Source organism: Vicugna pacos, chromosome 15 (genome assembly GCF_048564905.1).
Source record: "Vicugna pacos chromosome 15, VicPac4, whole genome shotgun sequence".
Taxonomy (NCBI): Eukaryota; Metazoa; Chordata; class Mammalia; order Artiodactyla; family Camelidae; genus Vicugna; species Vicugna pacos.
Window position 1 is genome coordinate 10,561,183 of NC_133001.1, and position 21,844 is coordinate 10,583,026.

Sequence of the window (21,844 nt, forward strand, 5' to 3'; positions counted from 1 at the left end):
TGTGTTTCAGTGAGTGTGTGTGTGTGTGTGTGTGTGTGTGTATTAAATATTTTTAGATTAAAATAAAAAGAGAAAGAAAAAGATTGAGCCCTAAGTATAAAATCAGGAAATCAGGGCTCAAACAGTCCGTCTAATGCTTCTAGCTACTCACCTGCTTCAGCAACCACACCTGGAGTCAGAAGGACCTAAGCCCTGAGGTGAGAACTAAGTCTAAGTCCCACTCTCCACTGCTCTAGTGCTGTCATCTTGGGCCATCTGGGCAACCTCCCTGAGCTACAGCTCCTCAGCTGTAAAATGTGGATGATAAATTAAATTCTGTCCTACAGTTATGGTGAGGACTCCAGACGTGATCTATTTAAGTTCCCCAGCACAGTGCCTGCCCATTGCTGCCCATACTGTTACAATAAATAGCAGAAACCTGTCAAATAAGCATAACAATGGCTACTCTCAAGAACAGTTAGGATGGGAGAAAACTCTAACATGAAAAGATACATGCACCCCAGTGTTCACAGCAGAACAATTTACAATAGCCGAGACATGGAAGCAACCTAAATGTCCATCAACAGATGACTGGATAAAGATGTGGTATATTTATACAATGGAATACTACTCAGCCATAAAAAATGAAATAATGCCATTTGCAGCAACATGGATAGACCTAGAGATTATCAAACTAAGTGAAGTAAGTCAGACAGAGAAAGACAAATATCATATATCACTTATATGTGAAATCTAAAAACATGACACAAATTAACTTATTTACGAAACAGTAACAGACTCACAGACATAGAAGACAAACTTGTGGTTACTATAAGGGAAGAAGAGGGAGGGATAAATCAAGAGTTTGGGATTTGCAGATACTACTACATATAAAACAGCTAAGTAGCAAATCTTACTGTATAGCACAAGGAACTATATTCAATACCTTATAATAACTTATAATGAAAAAGAATATGGAAAAGGATATTTATATATGTATAACTGAATCACTATGCTGTACACCAGAAACCAACACAACATTGTAAACCGACTATACTTCAATTTTTAAAAAACGGTAGGATGATTTCATTATATGAAGTATGAGCATTTCTAAATGTTGATTTAATTTTAGAGTATTAGTAAAATGCATTGTGTCCAGATAGGCATCACTCCAGAAAAATCAGAATCGCCACCACTACCTACTTTTTTTTCCAATATTTTCTTAATTGTCCTCAGGATGAACAGTACTGTAGGCAACTGACATTACCTGGCCAACCAGAAATTTTAAATTCATTTCTTGGTCACATGTAAAGAATCAAGCTGCTATATAAAGTTCACATACCCTTTTAAAAAATACTTGTCTTTACAAATATGTAAAAATATTTGAGCTTTGCAAATGATTGCCCTTAAATAGTCTAAATTTGAGAGTCTGGAGAGTTTTTGGACATTGGGAACGTGAGACCCAGCCCTTCAGTACAAATGAGGGGGTTGACAATGCTGAGACGGCTTATCAGGGAATGAGAAATATTACACAAACATACCACATACTCTGAGAAAGGAATCACGTTCCATGGCTTAGCAGGAAACCGGTTCTTTCTGGGCGTTCACCCGGAATTTTCAACAGCTCTCACTAGAACATTTACACTGTGGTCTAAAATTCCCTCATTGAACTTCCCTGGACTGTGTTTGAAAGGGTTTCCCTTTCAGAGTAGGCTTCAGTGGAGGACTCCCATTGCTTAGCCACTGGGGGACTGGCACACATCACTAACCCCACCTCCACGATGCCCATGGAAAGTAGATTTTGAAAGAGGCCAGGCTTTCAAGATGCATTCCAATGGGTCTGTACTGGCTGTGGCCATGGCCACAGCATCATTCAAGACACCCCAGAGAAGCTCTTCCATGGAATGACCTGGACTAGAGAGGAGTCAAATGGAAGGAGGAAGGCTCTCTGCCCCTTACCATGTTACTGACGCTGTCTGTTCTAGAAATTGGAGTGTCCTCAGTAGCATCCCAGCCCACAGAACTTCGTGCCACTGGAGGTTTCTTGGGGTCATTTTTTTGGGCAGGAGGTGATACGGGTGCATCTTTAGACTTGGGGAAGAGGACTTCATGGTCTCTGATCATCATGGTCATCACTCTTTGGATCTGAGGAGTCCCTGAAAAGAAAGAAGGAAGAGATTTATAGTGTTGGACCATGAAGCAGGGGGCAGGCATTCCTCAAGGGTCTCTACCCATGGAATGTCTCTAAACTTGACTCTAAAGCTACATGGTTCCAAAAGACCTTATTTTGCTCCTCACAGGACCCTTCTTAATTGCTTGGGGTAGGAGATTATGATGAAAGGGATCGAATAGATGAAGGATATGGGAGTGGGGTGAAAGAGGGCTATTTTCAGCCTACAGTCCTCTGAATCGGTCTTTGATCAGGAAACAGGCAATATGACAGGAAAGAAAATGAAACATCTTTCTCTCCTGATGTGTCCTCGGTATGACATCTGATTTCTTACTGCACACAGAGCAAACGTGTGCTGGGCATCCTGCCTCCTCAAAACCATGGCAGACATCAGTGCTCTGTGTCAGGACTTTTGTTCATTGAGCCAAGACACAGCCTCAGGAGCCTTTTTAGCACAGCTTAACAAGTAGCCTTTTTATGAGCTGCCTCATAAAACCACACTTGTTTGCTCTCTCTGGTTAAGGGTATTAAAAAGCAATAAAAGACTAAGAAACATTAGCTGTGTTTGTGCCAGCCTATTGCACTGTGTGACGATTGGTAAATCTTTAACCTCTCTGTCCCGCTGTGACCTGGAGAATGGACACAATGCCTGCTCGCTTATTTCACAGGGCTCTTTTACAACTCACATGAGCTAATCAACTGAAAATGCTTGGCCAATTACAGAGCGATTTGGTAGTGACGCCACTCTTGTTATTTCCTCTGCGCCTGCCTTTACCACGGGACCAGCCTTACCTCTCATGATCACAGCAGGGTCTTCTACCTTTGACCTGATGAGATTCACACCGATCACAGTAGCCAGATTGTCCACACTCATCTTGTTAACACCACAGTTCAGCTGTATTTCATGCAGGAACCTGTGAACAGCCAGGAAATCCCACAGTAGGAAACAGGAAGTTATCAGAAGGGAGCACTTCCTGGGACCAACAAGATCTCAGAGGTGGGTCCCAACTCTTTCCTCCTGGTCTCAGGAGTGGGATCAGTCTGCTCAAACTACAAGAATTTAGCTCTGCCCTGAAAGATTCAAGATCGGGGAAGAAGAAAAACAAGCATTCCAGCCCCTGGTGGTGGCACTGGGGCCAGGGGTGGGGTGGAGAGTCACGCTGGCAGGAGACAGGGTCCAGTTCTGGGAGCTAAGAGGAGATGAGAAGGACTAAAATGGTTGTTTGACTACCCTCGGTCCTGACTTTACAGGCTTCTCTCTCAAATGCTCAGCACCTGTCCCAGAGGAGTCTCTAGACAAGAAAATTTAATCATGAGAAGATCTCAGAAATGGGAATTCACGGTGCCTCCTTGCTCTCATCCTCCGATTACAGCACCAAGCATCTCAGATTTTCAGCAGGTGCTCAAAAACTAACAATGAGTTTTTGCTGTAATTCCACACACTTGAGGCATGAAACTCTCAGATATATGCTATTTAAAAAAAAAAAACTAAAAAGATCAATAAAGGAATTTCTAAATACTCTCTCCAAAAACCATTTTTAGATAAGTAGGCTGCAGCAACTTAAAATTCCAAATACAGAGAAATTATTAAATCAGTGATGGGTTGTCCAAATGAGGAAATATTACAGAATATTACGGAGTCATTTATAATCCTATTATATGACATAAGAAAATGCTCATAAAGTAGCATTTAGCCAAAGGAAGCAGATACAAATATATACTTCATTTCTAATTTGGTGTAAAAATTGTTTCCTATATTTATATTGATGCATGTAAAGCTCTCTCATAGAGACAAAAACATTCAGAGGGAAAAACACTCAAACATTAGCAGTGATTTTTACTGGGTGAGAGAATTTGGGGTAATTTTTATCTATGTACAGTATTTTGCATTTTCCTGGTTTCCAAATCTGGAAACTACAGAAAGTTATGTTTTTTAAAAAAAAGAAAAATTTCAGCTATATCCAGCATGGAGATTCGGGCTTCCTGCTTCAGCCAGATCTGGGTCAATCACAGACTACATGTTGCCACAGAGACAGCACAAAGCAGGTCCTCAGAAAGGGACATGAGAAAATTGTCCTGCAACAAATGTCCCTGGGCTGCTAAGTTATGGTCCAGAGTCAGTAAGCTGGAGATAATTCTAAAAACATCAGAAGAATTCTGGGTTCCACTGCATGTCCCAGGACTCTGGGCAGCCCTGGGGCAGGTTTGATGGGGGGGGGAGTGGAATGTTCAATTTTTGTGCCAATCAGATTTTCAGGGGATCTTTTCAGTTATCTATGGACTCAGGAAACTGCCTCATTGCTATGTGAGCAGTGTTGACCTTCCAAAGGTCTGGACCAGAATCTCCTAAGTTCACAAAGACACTCCTCTAACAGGGAGCATTTTTCTGATGTGGCTGAAAATTGTGACGCTGATACCAGGGGACTCTTACCTGCAGAGGTAGCTCATGAGGTTGTAGTTGTCTCGAGGAAGGATGGAGAGCTGCTTCATCAGCTCCTGCTGAGCCTGGAAAGAGATGTTCAACACCAGTAAATGAGCCTGCTTATTTGTCAGCAGTGGGGACCCTGCGACATAATTGGTGCAACTCTGCAGAAGCAACACTTTGGCAGTCTCTCCTGTTCCCATAGTATTGTATGTCTTTAAAAAAAAAAACTTTTTATTTTGAAATAACTATATTTATTTGAAATAACTATAACAGGAAGTTGCAAAAATAGCACGGAGAGGCTCATTGTTTTTTGGACAGTGTATTTTTTTTTTTTTGGTGTGTTCTAAGATTTCCGATACATTTTACTTTTTTTTAAGTTAAATACTTTATTTTTTTAACTTTTTTTATTGAGTTATCATCATTTTACAATGTTGTGTCAAATTCCAGTGTAGAGCACAATTTTTCAGTTATACATGAACATACATACATGGACAGTGTATTTTTTTTACTTGTCTGTAATTATGCCCTCCTCTCCGACTCAGAGCTACTCCGAGCCAGAACTATTTGATAAGCATACTCACGATATTGTTTGCTTAAGAAATGCTTGAGATGAAAGCTCCAATAAAGAACTGGGCCAGAAGCAAATACCCACAAGTCACTTTAAAAGTATTGAGAGAAGGAGGCTGTTTCTGTGAACCTGGGTTTCAAGCAACCTGGTCTTGCTGGAACCCACTAGGACCCAAGGACAGGCTGACCAACCTGGAGGGCAGGTGAGAGGTCCAAATGTTCTAGCTCCACGATGACCATGAACGTCAGACACAGTCATACAAAGAACACATGGGCCAGGAAGAGAAGCACAGCGAGCTTTCTTTGTTGTTCTCACCCACAGCTGCCTGCAGGGTCTGCAGTCACCGTCTGCAGCATCATGATTACAAAAGTGCACCGTGCACGTGAGACACGCTGTCCCCCCTCAGACCAGATACTGATTCCTTCCTCTTCAGTATAGTCATGCAAATTCTTTGCAAAAGTTGCTATAGACTCACTCCTCCCAGCTACCACCCCTGCCACATTGTCACCAATGAGAGAGGCTCTGATCCCCCTGCCCTGTCCAGATGTGCATTACCACAGATTAGAAACTCTCCAATGTGTTGAGATTGAAACAAATTGGGAGAAGCGGGTCTAAAACGAGGAAGTTTAGGGGCAGGAGTCTGATTGCCAGTGTGGGGATCCACGGACCTCCTTTCCTTTCCCTGAAGCTGGGAGGAGGGGAGGTGAGATGCCACCTGTAGCATTCATCATTTTTAGCCAATTTTTAAACCTCATTCCATAAAATCACCTACTTTTGCCAAGGTGAGCTGATACACCTGGATAAATGAAGACTTTCCTTATTCTCTTAACCTCCCTCAAAATTCATAAACCGTATACAAAATATCCCATAGCAGATCGTGCAACCTAATCTGTGTATTGGAAAGTAGCTACAGTGGCCATAGCGCACTAGCTGCCTCTTCCTCGTGCTCTTCCTTTCCTGATGTTGAGATATGAAATCATCTTTTTTCTTGTGCCTGGATCTGCTTAAATCCTGAGGCGCCTTACTTTCAGGATGCAAGTTCTCACAGCTGGGCTTTCTTCCAGGGCGAGGGCAAAAAACTCTTCAATAATTTATTTAAAAAAGAAAAAAATATATATATACACTTTTTCTGGGAGCATACTGTATAAAAAAATCTGAAGTAGAGCAGATAATAAACCTCCCTTCGAATTAGCAATTTAAAACTGTGACATATATCCCTTAGTCCTCAAAACGATCCTGTTATTCTGAAATTTGTCTAAGTTTGTGCTGTCTCATACAACAGCCATTTGCCATAAGTAGCTATTTGAATAAAGTAAAGTAAAATAAAATAAAATAAAATAAAATAAAATAAAATAAAATAAAGTAAGAAATTTAGTTCCTCAGTTGCATCAGCCACATTTCAAGTGCCTAGTGGCCACATGTGGCTAGTGGTCACCACACTGGACAGTGCAGATGCGTAAGAATTCCATCACTGTAGCAAGCTCTCTCAGTCTAAGTAAATAAACTGAGTCTCACAGAAGATACATCATTGGCTTAATGGCAAAAAATCAAACTTAAGTTCAGGTCTTCATTGTTCAGTTTTTCTGTGCACTACTTTGCCAGAGAGAGCTTTTAACACAGTAGCGCTGAACACTTACTTCCCCAAAATGGGGAGTTAGACTCTTACGTTAGCAGTGTGACACAGATGCATTCAGGGGCCATTTAGTTTTGCAAATCTTGGTTAAAAACCATAAAGGTTTTACTGTTGTCAGTTGGGTTTTATTGGTTTCTTTCACTGGTTGGTTAGTGTGTTTAACATGACCCCAGTGTGGTGGCTGTTGACTCTAAGACCTTCAAAGAAACAATTTAAGGATCAAAACTCCTCCTGGTGAGCCGGTGCACTCTAACAAGCATGATGCCGCAGCCCTGCAGCAGCCACGGCTGATAGGAACAAAGAAAAGCTCCTGTCTTACCTCTCCCTGGTACGTGTGTTCCCTGTATAGCCACGTCTGACACCCATGGTCACCACAGAGCTAGAACATTCAGACCTCTCACCTGCCCTCCAGGTTAGTCACTCTGTTTTTCTGTCCCAGCGGGACTCAGCAGGGCCATATTGCCTGAAACCCTTCTCAGACGCATCCTCCTTCTCGTACTAATTTTAAAGTGACCTGAGGGTATTTGATGATAGTCCAATTCTTTGTTAGAGTGCTACATCCCATGAGGGCCGTCATCATGACTGGCATCGTTGGCCTCTTGTTGCTGAGAAAGTTCCAGTTTGACAAAGTATCTCATAGAAAGATGCGGGTCCCTAACCCACTGCTGCTTGCCTACTAGAATAGTGTTCAGTAACCATCACCTTCTTCTGAGGCAGGACAACTAACCCTATTAAGAGACAAACCTTTGCTTCATCTGCATTCATGAGCTGCCCGCATAGCAGGAACCCCTCATACTGGTTCCAGGGAACCACTGGTTCCGGGAGGTCTCGGAGGTAGAGCTTCAGCAGGGAGGCCACCGTGTGCACATCTGTATCTCTGGAAGAGAATAAGCAATGCGCTTTGAAAGCTGAACTTCAGAACCCTCCTCACCTCCTCATTGGTGATCTATTGAATATAATCCCAGTTTCCAAATGGGGTTTTATAGAGGAGTAGAGTCCGATACAGGTGTAACAATCAAAAGATTTTTGCTACTCCCCCTTCTGGAATCATAACCCCTAATACCTTTTCCTTTATCTTTTCTAACTGCCTCAAAGATAAGTTCAGGGTCGACTTTTTCCATTAAACCTATTAAACTATTCTAGTCTTCATTGCTTTCTTCTTTCTCCTAGTCACTCAGTACAACACAATTTAGCGTTCTCTACTTAGTCTCTAATTTTTCATGTGATAACTCCTTGATACCTATGGTCCACTGATCTCTCTCTAATCTCTCAGAGAGCTTAAAATAGTTCTGGGATTCATTCGTATATTTTCACAATCATTTATTCAACTAACAAGGGTTGAGAGAACCTATTAGGTGCGAGATACTATGTCAGGCACTGGAATTGCAGCAGGGAACCTGAGGGACACACAGGACTCCTGTCCTTATGGAGTGACAGAGCTGTGCAGACTCATGTTTTCAAGTCATTGCAATTCCACCTGGTTACTGTGATGACAAGGGAAGTCCAAGACCTGGGACCGCATGGAAATGTAGAAAAAGGGACACCCGATGCAGAACTGGGGAGGCCAAGGAGACTCCTCAGACAAGATCTGAAGAATGACAAGGAGTCACAGCCCGAGGCTGGCAGCATGTGACTGCCAGGAGGACGGAGAGAAGACTGGGTAAGCCATGGTCCACTGCCTTTAGTTGTACAGCCTGTGAGCCAAGAATGGATTTTACATTTTTTAAACGGTTGGGGAAAAAAACTCAAAAGAATATTGCATGGCATGTGAAAATCGCCTGAAATTCAAATTTCTGCATCCATAAATAAAGTGCTGTGGGAACACTGCCATGCTTCATTCGTTCTTTTATATTGTCTCTGGCTGATTTCTTGCTATATGAGCCAAGCCGAGTCGAGGAGATGCAGCAGAGATTGTCTGCCCACAAAGCGTAAATATTTCATACGTGGGCTTTTAAGAAAAGTCTGCTGACCCGTGGCTGATGGAGCTATTGCATTTATTCTGTAGCTCCATAAGAGAAAATGAGTCTGAATATACCATGTACTGGAAGCTCAGTGAAGAAATATTTGTTTATTTCATATCAAGAAAAACTGGTCTTTGTTAAGAGACAGACGCAGTAATATTTTGAAACACTGTGATGTCGTAAGAAGTTCAGATGATCTGAGTGCCTTCTGGGCTTCAGTGTTGGGGGATATAGAAGCAGCTGGCAGGAGGATTACTTCCTGGAGCAGGGTCGGGCAAGGGAGGAGAGGGTAAGCATCTGAGGCAGCAGAAACCAGAACAGCAAGGCTTGACTGTGGAGTTCTGTCTTGATGTTCCATGTAAATGTTTTCTTTTTGGCTGTTTTTGACAGCGAGTGATCAGAGCTGTCTTCTGAAAAGGCTCCCCCTTTGCAGCCTGTGAATTCTCTCTTTAGCAGGCACAGAACTCTGCCTCTGCTCCACTGCTGCCCTCAGAAATCAGAGGTGGGGACCATTCACTTGAGGTGGCATTCTGGGAAAGTCTTCTCTGCTGAATCACTGCCTAAAAATACCCCCAGCAAAGCCCCCTTATCAAAATGCAAGAGAAGTTCCCCAGAAAATGGCAGGATGACAACCAGCTGACACTTTGCAGGAGCCGCATCCTCCTCATGTCCTAAAATCTCCTTTGTCCTGGTGCCCCTGCATCGCAGTCCACCCAGTGGGCTTAATCGGAATCCAGGGTCTTGATTTGATTGAAGCTCCTCCCTTACCCATATCTGAGTACGCAAATCCCCTCATCCTGCTATGCAAATGTCCCTTAAACCCTCTAAGCCCCGTCCCTCCTTTCACTGCCCTGTTTCACAAGGGCCATCATCTTTTGCCAGGATTCTGCCCCAGCCCCATCTGACCCCCCACCTCCACTCTCTGACTCACTGTCCCCAACCTGGCACGGCGCCCTATACTCAAAACATAGCCACAGAACCGAGGTAGAAAATAGAGAACTCAAAATGAGAAAAACAGTAGAGATGATTCGTCAAGAATCGGAAACTTTCCAAGAGAAAGAGCAACAACAAAAAAGACAAACGCTAAAGAAAGCTCAATCAGGAGAAACTAAGCCAACATTAGAAAAGAGAAAAAAAAAAAAGAAAAGAAAAGAGGAAACAGAGAAGAAAAGAGAAAAGGGTTATAACCACAGATATAGTATAGATATTTCAAAATTATCATCAAAAAAAAAAAAAAGGCCAATTAGCCATCTTGGAATTTTACAGCCACAGAAAGCTTCCCCGTTCATTTTGCCGGGGGAGGGGGGGGAAGATGACACTGGTTGGCCTGGCTAACTCCTCATGCTAGTGTTTTGTGTCTCAGTCTATGTGATACATTTTGAGGGGAGACCTGCTAAAAGCCCCTATTCTAAGTTCTTATAGTACCATCGCTTTTTCACACTTGTTTGTTTAGCACTTAACACAACAGAAACTATATGGTGATTTCTTTCAATTTCTGGTTTAATGTCTGTTCCCCCACTATAAGCAGGCTGACTCAGATGTCATGGTTATAGTCGAAATTTCCAGTATGATTTTTCCTGAGTTTGCTTTACCTAATGGAACATCGTTAAAAGATTTTTTTTTTAACCAAGGACAACGAGCAAGTAGGGAGCCAGGTGGCTTCTGAGGTCAATGCCTGACCCATCAATTAGCCAAGGTCCCTCACATGGCCCTGCTGACCGTCCCTTGTAGCACTGACCTGATCATGTGGCGGGTCCGTGTCCTTTTCCACAGAAATATCGGTATCGGCAGTGTATGCGCTTTGTGTAGTGGCAGCATCCTGCCCAGAAGAAACTCAATTTGACTCGAATTTTTAAATCCATATTTATATATTTAATGAGAGCCCGATACACCTGCTCTAGCGTCTACCAAGTAAGGGCATCTTTGTCTTGACTCATTCCAATCAGGCAGTTGAGGGGCTGTCCTGCTGGTACTGCACACATGACCAGGATAGAGGATCAAGATGGATAATCCCAGGGGCCCCGTGGACCCAAGAGTCGGCCCTGGGAGGACCCTGAAGAGCCCCAGGTGACCCTTTCTATTTCTGGATGTGTAAACCCTTCCCTTCGGTTCTGGGGGTGGAGCTTCCTTAACAAAGCGTGGTCCCTTTCCTCCCTCCAGCCCCAAATATTTCACAGGAATCAAGGACTTCAACTCCACCACCCAGGCTGACTTTACAGGTGCATAAGCTCAACCTTCGGGCAGGTGTTCAGCAAACCTGTCAATCACTTCTTTTCCTCCTGGCTGACTGTTCTCATTGCTTTAGCAACCACCCATCTGTATCTTTTGATCAATGCAAAGCTAATTAAAAACATAAGAAGAAAAGTGAGTGTGAAGACGGTAGGCTTGATGGAACAGGTGCCTGATAATGAAATGTGATTTCTGGGGCCGCTGAATGTTCTGTCTGTCTGTCAGTCTGATGCTCGTAACCTGCGTCAGTTCCGGTAACAATTGCCCCTGGTGCTCTCCGGTCCAAATACCTGGGTAAATTAACCTATTGCATGCCAAGTGCAGCAAAGACAGACATACGGTACTCCAAGCTAAGACAGCGGCTGTGAGAATGGAGAGAAACAGACGGGTCTCAGTGAAGCTTGGATGCTTTGCAGGGAGGGACAGCAGGCAACCGTGGTGACTGCAGTGCGAGGTGAGGGAGATGGTGGGTGAGACCGTCCACACAGCATGACACTTAGCGATTCACGATTCTCCCAGGATCAGCCCTACTCCTCGGTCCTGAATAAGCTCTTGTGGGATTTCAATCCTTGGAGACTGGATAGATTTCAGGCCCTAACTAAATCTTGGTTTATGGGCTGCTGATTTGGAAAGAACAACGGCTCTTTCTTGCCACCAAGACAAGCATATGCAGGCCACCGGGGCAAGCATTGCACAACAGGCAGAGAGTGTCCAATGTCGGGTTTTGGGAGGGGGGCGGAGCTAGCACGGCAGAGCAGAACACCTTGTCTGGCTGGCTGCAGGAGGTGGGGCGGGAGGGGGATAGTGGAAGAAATGTCACTGCCCCTTAAAAGCCCCAAACAGGGCTGGGCAACCTCTTCAGAGGGGAACTGGGGGAACGCCAGGCTGCCAAGATGTCAGTATGTACCCCCTGCTCTCAGAACCAAATTCAAAATTGCACAGGACTGTGGTCTCCCAAACTAACCAAAAGTTCTGGTTCTGGCCATTTCTGTGAGGGCTTTTTGTTTTTGTTTTCTGTGGGGGGAGGTAATTAGGTTTGTTTATTTATTTATTTATTTATTCATTCATTCATTCATTTATTTATTCATTCATTCATTCAGTTTTTTTAATGGAGGTACTGGGGATTGAACCCAGGACCTCATGCATACTAAGCATGCATCCTGCCACTGAGCTACACCCTCCCCGCTGATTCTGGCCATTTCTGGAAAGCTGAGGAAGAGCATCGGAGCCCTCAGATACAGACGTGGTGCGGTATCTGCCTCTCCCAGTCTGTTCGGCCAGCTTGGCGATTCCCCATCCCGCACCTGCTCCCAGGCTCAGCCCTGATCTAAGTCCCGTCTTTCTCCCTTACTCCCCCTCCCCCCATATCCGGAACACCTCTTGGCCACCCAGCAAGGCTCTAGTTCTGGTTCACATCACCTCTCACATAAATGATCAGCATACTCCTCTGACTGAGCTCCAGGCTCCCAAACACTGAATTCTGAGCAAAATAAAAGGCCCTTTCTGTTGCCAGCCAGGGCGTTTGGAAGCGTCTGCACGAGTCCCACAGCCCAACTGGTAGAGAGAGGTCCTCTCCGCCAAGCCAGGCCCAGGGGAGGCGAGGCGAGGACAGCATACCTGTCAAAGGAGGGCCGCTCCCCCGCGTCAAAAGCATCTCTCAGCTGCTTCACCAGGTTGTCCTGCCCAGGCAGCCGGAAGATGCCCTCTTCGTTCAGGCCGTGCTCCAGGATGAACTCCGCACACTTCTCCACCAGGATGGGCACCAGGTGGGGGCCAAATTTCTGCTCATAGGCCACTGTCTCATCCAAGCGCTGGCCGAACACCGCTGGGAGGAGGAAAAAGCAGACCATCACTCTGACCCCCCTTGGAAGAACTCATAGATCAACGTGCTTTGTCCGTTTCTCGATTTTCTTTGTGGCCTGAGACTTCAGCGGTTTTACTGCAGGGATTCTAAACAAAATACAGGGGACAAATCACACATAATATTTCCTGGAGCTATAAATTGGGGGCTGTACACTCGAGGCAGTCTGTCAGTCTTTTTCTGTTTATCCACATTTATTGTGTTTAAAATAACAACTCTAGTAACATATGGTGAAAAAGAATATGAAAACGAATATATGTATGTTCGTGTATGACTGAAGCACTGTGCTGTACACCAGAAGTTTACACAGCATTGTAAACTGACTATACTTCAATAAATATATATACATAAAATTAAATTAAATTAAATTAAATTAAATTAAATTAAATTAAAAAGTAGCGGCTCCCTTTTACGGAGTGCTTGTGTGCTAGGAATTATGCTAAGTACTTTGCACACTTTTTCTCATTTAACCTTGACCGCAGCACCTGAGGGCGTGGTGTTGTCATATCCACCTTACTATTAAAGACATCGAGCCTTAGAGGCGTTAATGAACTTGCTAAGGTCAGGGATACGGCACAGTCAGAATTCAAGCCCAGGCCGTAAACTCAGGAGAATGTGCTCTTAGCCACAGTAGCAAGTGGGTCATTCTGAATTCTGCTTGAGTTTTGTAGCATTAAGGCATAATGATCCACTGTACGGATGTCTCATACTGTATGAAACCACCACAGTACTGTAAATAATTTACATTGTCTTCTACACTCTATTATTATTACCATTGCTCCTGTGAGAACGTGGTCACTCGCTAGCAGAGTTCCTGGAATGTATATCGTGCGATGCACAATGCCTGATTAAGTGCTTAATTAATTCATTAACATTTGGATGGATGAAGACAGGCTTTTCCTTCTTTCACACTATTTCCTGAGGGCCAATTCCCACATGGAAAATTACGAGGTCAAGTGGTTTGAACATTTGGATGACTACGGTATGCAAATTGCTTTCCAAAACTATTTTTCCAGATGACACTGCCTCCAGCGAAGCGTGCGGGGACCAGCTCCCCCCAGCCCTGCCAGCACCTGGCTGGACAATTTCCGCACCCCAGCAGTGTGCCCGCTGGACTGTTGTCTGTTTTACCTACAGCACTCCAGTGAGACTGTTTGGTTAAATATGTCTGTGGTTGAAATGGGAGAACCAGGGCCAGCATTCCTTAAGGTGGCATTCGGCCTGGCCCCCACCTACCTTTCTGGCCTGACTTCTGGCCACGCCCCTAAAGGCATCTTGGCCTGATGTTCTGAAAGCCCCTAGTGCTCTCGGGTTTTCGTGCCCTCAGTCTGTTCATCTGTCCCTTCCCCGTCTAAGGTTCTATGTCTTCCTTGGCTGGACTCACTATCATCACCTCTGCCAAGTCTTCCCTGACTCACCCTGAAGGACTCCATCCCCACTCTGTGCATCCGTGTCCCTTCGGTAATACCCCAATTCCTTTCCTGTTCCACACTTCCCTTTCCCACTGTGCTATTATTATCTATATGTGCCGTGTTCTCTGCAAGACTGCAGGCTCCCCCGCCCTCCCAGCTTCTGCTTCTCCCCTCGTCAGCCACGTGACCTCTCAACCATCTCAATCTGGTTCCATCCCCGTGTCCAGCATGGAGCCTGGCCCAAGGCAGACAGTCAACCAGTTTTGCTGAATTACTTAATGAATTACGCCATCTTTAAGCAAGTGCTTTCCACGCTTAATGACAATTCTGGCACTTCTTTCGTTTAAACACTAGTAGGGCCCCCTTCAGGAAATGAATTCAACTTCACGCTTATTGTCTATCGAGTGCCCTGTATGTGCCAGCAGCCGGCCAGGCGGGATGGCTGTACAGACAGACTGGAAGACTGAAACAGAGCAGGACCCTATGGGATCTTCCCAGGGCAGATCCCCACTCCTCCTCGTCCTCTGCCTGCCTCTTGTCTGTAGAGAAACTTCAGTCAAAGAACAAGTTTAATCTGAGAAATAAGAAAATATAGAAACAAAGGGAAATAGTCAAGCAAAACAAAATAATAATAGTTTGGCCATTAAACAGAGTCAAGGACCTGTAGTTCCTCCTCAAGGGCTATAAATAATATTCTGAACCATATCCTTTGAGCTGGTAAAACCCCCACCAGACAGAAGCAGCTAACTGTGTGGTAACTAGAGTGTAGCTGTGACATAAGCTGCCACAATTTTGAGAACTGGCCTCAAAGAAATGAGAACGGACCAACCCTGGAACTGAAGATCAACTGTACTTGCAAGAATCACGATGCTGCTGATCAGACCATCAGCATGACTAACTTTGAGATGACTGTCAGAGCTGACTGCGCTCCTCTGCATGTAGCCCCCTCTCTCCACCTCCTGTACACCCTGAGACTCTTTAAGAGCTCTTGCCCATTGATTGTCAGGGTAGGGAGCTGGTCTTTGGACAGGAGCCCGCCTCTTCCCCACCTCCAGATGCCAGTCTCCAGAATAAAGCCAGATTTCCTTTCTACCCATTGTATTGGCTTTTGATCGGCAAGCAGTCGGACCTGTGTTTTGGTAACAAGATGTGGCTCTGGCTTTCAACAAGCTTATTATCAAGTTATGAACATGAAAGGACCTCATGCAAGAGAATGAGAAACAATTAGAGCATGTCAGTACTGATGTAGAATTAGGTTTCTATTTGTCTGTGAAAGAGTTCAATAGCTATTCTCCCCAAATTGGAGGGAAATGATTGAAATGATCTAACTAAAAACATAGACAATAGGATATTTGTAAAATGTCCTAAGAGGCAGATGTGTTTCAGGGCAGCTGAAACTTGGGCTCAAGGGGCCTTCCGGATCCCAATAGGGAAAGATATCCCAAACATGATGGAATGGTGTTCTCAGAGACGGCAGAGCCGTCAAACCAAACGTGAGCTCCATCTCTGAGGTCCCCAGGCAGATGATCTGGAATCAAGCTCCTTCTTACACCCCGCTGCACAGTGAGTCCTCCAACTTTTCTCCTCTTCCAAGTCTATCAACCCCGTCCTGTGCTCATCACCTCTTCCTTCCATGGCCCACAGTCAGGCATTTCAACATCATTTGCCCCAGGACACTCATTTCCCAACATTCTTTTTCCTTCCAGCATCTCCACTCTGCTCATTTCCACTACCCTCTCCACGCCGTCTTCAAGTCACTGAGGAACAGTGCAGCCCAATGTCCATGAGATCTTGGGTCAAAAACTTCACCACTCCCTTGAGCTCACCACCCATTCCCTCCTCTCTGTCTCAGGGAGTGACCTCATCTCCTCTTTCCCTTATCTCCCCAAATGGAAGACATCATGAGAGAACCCCGTCATCTCCAGTCCCTGCTCCTCCTGTCCCTTCTCTGTCTGTCTGCCTGTCCTCTCTTGGAGGAAGGAAAGTGCCCTGTGCTTTCCTCTAAGCTGATGCTTTCTTGAACTATGGGTTCCATCCCTTTCCACCTCTTCCAGGACTTCACTCCTCCTTCCCATCTTAAATTGAAGGAGCATGTGAGTCTAAATTTTTACCAAATTATTAAAGAATAATCTCCCACCCCAGCTCTCATGCAATCACATCACTCACCTTTCTTCTCTTCACCTATAGACTCATAGAAAAATGTGTCTACTTGTAAAAAGGGTTCTCCACCCTCACAGGCTCTACTTCTTCTTGATCATTTCCTTAACCTCTCAACCCAGCTTACTCTGGTTTCATCAGCTGCATCTTCCCACCCAACCTGCCCACTAGGATTTCTTGTGCCCTCCTAATGGCTGAATCTGGTCTGAGTTCATTCCACACCCTACCTGTCTTCTCTGAAGACTCTGATGGTGTCGATTCTCATTGTTCTGCAAGACTTTCTCCCTGCATGACTATGAAACCATCCACTCTCATGCTGGTCTCATCTCCCTCCTGGCTCCTCTACAGGCTCCTGTACTTGCCCCTTCCTCCACCTGCTCCTTCAGTGTGTCATTTCCCAGCCATCCACCTCAGGCTTCTTCTCACTCTAGACGTTGTCCTTGGAAAAGTTCACACAACTCCATGCATTTAGATAGCGCCCATAACATCATGACTTGGAAATCTGCGTGTCTGGTCCAATCTTGATTTCTCTTTCTATCTCTATGTCTATCTCCATCATTTCTTTCTCTCTCTCCTCTATTCCCTTAGGTCCAGCATCCAATGACAGTTCCCCCAGGGTCTTCTCCAGCCTCACTCGCATCCCACCCTACTGCCGCAGCATTCCCAAATCACTGCTTCTCTTGTAGACTTCCTCCCCGTCCCTTCTCTCCTGAATGTACCCCAGTCAGCACTTCTCCAAACTTGCACGTGTCAAGGAGATCGATGGCCTTTACATTTTTAAAATCCAGGGATCAAATTCTCGATCTTGATCTGAACTGCTCCATCAGCCATATGCGACGCAGCCAATCACCCCTCCTTCCTTAGACAATTTCTCCCGTGGCTTTCGCTTCTCCGTTTATCTCACTGGCCTCTCATTCTCAGCCCCCTCAGATGATTCCTCCTTACAACCTGTCGTCCAAAGGCTGGAGTGTCCCAGACTTACCCTTCGTCATCTGCATGTACTTCATAACCTCAAGGCTTTAAATATCACCCACATGATGAAGACTCTGAACTTTCCATCTCCAGCCTAGAAACCAGGCAGAGCTATTCCCACCAACAAGAAATGACCATAGCCTGCTCTGAAGACATAGGACCTACAGGTTCCTTCTTCCATGAGGGACAGGGCGCTCTCTTTCTTTAGTCTGTCTAGATCAGGCTTTGTCATTCTTCATCTCACATCACACACGAGGAATTTGGAACCCAAAACATCCCTGGAACTCCAAAGACCCAGTCCTGAGTTCTACCCTCCTCTGACTTCCGGGTCCTAACTGCTACCCTTTGATCGTGGATGGACATGAAATAGCCTAGATATCAGGGAATAGATGACCGGAGAAGTCCCAGGAAACCAGGGAAAGGACCAGTGAAGGAGGGAAGCAGCAGACAGTGAGTGGGAGATACTCAAAGACCATTTTCCACCCCAAGGGTACCAAGAGGCAAAACCCAGGCTCTGTTTTCTGTGCCCTGCCCTCCTAGCCTGCACTCAGTCCTTTAGGGAACCCCTGCCCAACTGCTCCTTCCACCTTCTGCCAGCACCCCCCCAATTCATTCACAACTACTCATCACTTTGGACCTGTCACCATCAACAGATTCTTTTCCATCTACACAGATACAGTCTTAATTAATTATAATATATGATATGATTATAATTATTAATACATTTAATCAATTAAGCTAATTATATGGCAAACTACCTATCTAAAAGCTTTCAGGCATGCGCTCTTTTAGTTCTCATAAGAACCCTACAAAGTAGATATGATTGTTCCATTTGACAGAGGAGAAAACCAAGACTCAGATGAGGCATTTGTCCAAGTTGGTATTTGCTCTGAGATTCTAAAATCAGTGCTTTAATCTTTCATGTTTAAAGTCAGTGGAATAAAATTGTCCAGGTGAAGTTTCAGACATCTTTAAGGCTCGAGGGGAGGGAGAAAGAGGGTAGCTGCCCAGTCTCTGCTCGGAAGACATCCTCCACCCTTAACTTCTCAAGTCCCCTCTTCAGACTGGCTGGAACACCCCAGGACATGGTGCTGGTTTGGGTGAGTGAAAGGAGAAAGATTAGCTGTCCCCTCCTTTCTAACCTGGCTCTTCCTCCATCGTCACTCAAGCACTCCTGGATTCAGGACAAGAGCCCCTCCCACCAGCCTCCAGTCCAGCCCAGGTCGCCGAGAGCCCACCCCCTGCCCCTCCCCCTCCACATTGACCTTGTCCCCAGAGGCTTGGTCCTGAGAGCATCCCCAGCCCAGACAGGAGAGGGAAATGGAGCTGGGCGAAGTGTCTTGTCAGGGGAGAACGGACTCACAGAAGGGAAAAGAAATACCTTTCTTTCGGAGCTTGGGGGTTTTCCTCCTGAAATTCCAGCAAAAGAGCAGTGCCAGGGCAGGAAACCCGCAGCCCAGTTCCCACCGCGGCATCCTGGGAATATGAGGCATGGCGGGGGACAGCGGATCGTAGTTTCTGCTGGGCCAGCCTCAGGCCTTCCCTCCTCCCCGGGCTGGAAGATCCATCCTCTCTTGCTTCCAGATCAGCACATGCTTGTGAATACTGCTCAGGTTCTGACTCGGGCACTGAAACCTGGGATCTGTCGGCACCTGCCCCTGGCCCTCCCTTCCTCCTTCCCACACTACTTCTCCTCCCCACTCACCTTTGCACACATGACTCTTGGCTTTTAAAGAGTGAACATAAAGCTGTCAAGGCTTGCAATAAAAATAAATGCCTCCTTTTACTTAGCAGCTAATTGTCAACTGCCATTCAAGGAATACCATGGAGGTGGGTTTAAAAAAAAAAAAAAAAACCCACACACAGCCCTTACCAGCATTGCTCCATATATCAAAGCATCTGGCAGGAACACAGGATTTCACTTAGCGTTGATGAAGCCAGCCCACCCTTCTCTGGAAATTACTAAATTGCACGTGGCTCAGCCAAGCCTTCAGAGCCTTCTTGGAGGTGGGTTGCTGGGGGAATAAAGGAGATGATTTCCTCCTCCCTTTGAGAAGGTTTAGCAAAGAGTACTGCAAGCCAACTAGACATGCCCAGGAGACTTGAAATGGATTCTCAGCATCTTGGGGGGAGAAGGCAGGAGCAGGGACGGACAGCCAGGAAAAGTCCTGCGCAGTGTAATGCTGCCAGCTAAGAATTCATCCCTCCATGCTCTCATAGGCCAGGAGTGGAGGACTCATCTTTGTCACCATATTCTCCTTCCCTGTCAAATTCATTCCCATGTCCTGGCAATGTTACCACTGAAATGTTATGCAAACCTATTTACTTCTCCATCTCTACCACCCCTACCATGGTCCAAGCCACCTTAGGGATGAAGGCTGGCATCTTTAACAAGGCTTTCTCTATTGTTCTCATCTTCCTCACACCTCAGAGCCCATTCTCCTTACTGCCCCAGGACCTTTGCATGTGCTATTCCTCTGACTGAGACATTATTCCTCTTCCCTCTTCTCTGCCTAGTCGGCCTCTTCTGGTGCTTCAGATTGAAGCTTAATCATCACTAGTTTAAGCTCTGAACATCTTGACAAAGACGTTTTTTTCCACACTTGACACCACAAGTTTATTCTTCATGGTGCTTTTCAACACTATAATTTTATGGTCTTCCTTGGGGCTGTTTTTTTGCTTCCTTTCTGCATCTTCTACTAGACTGTGAGCTCCTTGAGAGCAGAGGCTTTGCCTTTTCTTTTTTTCTCTCTTTTCTCTCTCACTATTGTAACCCCCAGAGCTGGCACATGACACCTGCTCAAGGAATATTTGTTGAGTAAAGGAATAAATAAGTAGCTGGCTGATGTTAGGATCTCAGGGGAAGGGTGGTGAGGGAATTAATGAAAATAAGTCAAAAGTCATCCCCCCGGGGTGGGGAAGAATTATAGCTCGAGTGGTAGAGCGCATGTTTAGCATACACAAGGTCCTGGGTTCAATCCCCAGTACCTCCTCTAAAAATACATAGGTAAACTTAATGACCTGCCCCCACCACAATGTTCTGTTTAGCTAGAGAGAAAGAACTGGACACATGGAATAACAATGAGTCACAGAGACAGCGCACTCCCACAGGCTACACTGAGCTGGGGGTTGTGAAATCACGCCCTGAAGGCTGCAGAGGCTTAAGAAATGATCAGGAAAAAAAGAACCCGAGGCACAGAACAATTCAGTATTCATACACTCCAAGCCTAGTGCTGGCAAACACAAAAAGGCGCTTAAACGTGGGACCTGCCCCAGGGACTTAACAACCTGGTAGGGTGGAGCGGAACTATTTGAAATTTAGTCCTGTGTTTCTGTGCCCAGCAACGGCCTGAGGAAAACCTCACAGGCCAGCCTCCAGAGGGAGAGGGCAAAACAGGTCCCAACTGAGTCACAATTTGCAAAGTGGCTCTCAGCTCCCTAGGGATGGGCCAGAGACCAGGTTTCAACGCGGAGATCCAGGGAAGGCAGAGCCCATGGACGGAAAGGAGGGGGTGGTCTGGAGAATGTGGGCATCTGTGAGCCTGGAAAAAATTCACCCGAAGTTGGGATGTGACCGCCTTCCTTCTCTTTCTCCAACTTAAATCGGGGAAACCTAGACATGCATCCGGAACTTCCAGGGAAAAATTTAATCTAACCTTTCCAGCTAGGCCCTTAGGAAAAGGTAGTTAAAAAAAACAAAAAAACAAACAAAAAAAACAAAACCAAGAGATCAATTAGCTGTCTAGGAAGGAAAAGTCTGGAACAAACACCAAAGGGCACCAAAGTGCTTCTCTCCAAGGTGCAACACCGAGACTTAGCATCAGCCCTATTATATTTGGTCTTCCACCCATTTCCTGGCACGGAGATCCTAAAACTCTTGGAATTTCCTGTGCCGAGAGCGATAAAGTGTCTTTTGTTATGTTAAAGAGGTAATTTTTGGATCCCACCTAAGGATGGGGGCTGGTTGCCAGGGGAATCAACCACACGATTATTGGTTTGGAACTTTCAGTCCCACCCACCAGGGAGGGGAGAGGGGCTGGCGATTGAGTTCAGCAGTCAATGGCCAGTGATTTAATCCATCATGCCTATGTGATGAAGCCTTCGGAGAGACCCAAAAGGCTGCGTTCAGAGAGTTTCTGGGTTGGTGAACACAAGGAGATGCAGGTAGGATGGCACCGGGACAGGACGTGGATCTTTCTTGCCCTGTGTATCTCTTCCACCTGGAGGTTCCTGAGTTATGTCCTTTATAATAAATCAGTAATCTAGTAAGTAAACTGGTTTCCTCTGTTCTGTGAGCCCCTTTAGCAAATTATTTGAACTCAAGGAAGGGTCGTTGGAACATCCAGTCTAGAGCTGGTTGGTCAGACACACAGGCGATAATCAGGACTTGCCAGAGGCACACGGAGAGTGTGTGTGGTTGGAGGCAGTCCTGTGGGGCTGAGCCCCTAATCTGTGAAATCTGAAGCTATCTCTGGGT

At 45.5% G+C, this 21,844-nt stretch overlaps 1 protein-coding gene across 3 annotated transcripts in view; it reads right to left on the reverse strand.

Annotated features, from left to right (window-relative positions):
- Positions 1-21,844, reverse strand: part of ARHGAP25 (Rho GTPase activating protein 25) — an 85,016-nt gene that overhangs the window by 7,101 nt on the left and 56,071 nt on the right. For 2 of the 3 annotated variants that reach the window (XM_015237055.3, XM_072937609.1), the window contains exons 5-9: positions 12,583-12,790; positions 7,520-7,652; positions 4,581-4,654; positions 2,942-3,063; positions 1,939-2,135 (exon numbers count right to left, since the gene is read on the reverse strand). In XM_015237055.3, coding sequence (XP_015092541.2) covers positions 1,939-2,135; positions 2,942-3,063; positions 4,581-4,654; positions 7,520-7,652; positions 12,583-12,790 — 734 coding nt within the window. Of the gene's footprint in view, positions 1-1,938; positions 2,136-2,941; positions 3,064-4,580; positions 4,655-7,519; positions 7,653-12,582; positions 12,791-18,748; positions 19,014-21,844 lie in introns of those variants that run through there. The other variant, XM_072937610.1, reaches the window with a different exon arrangement.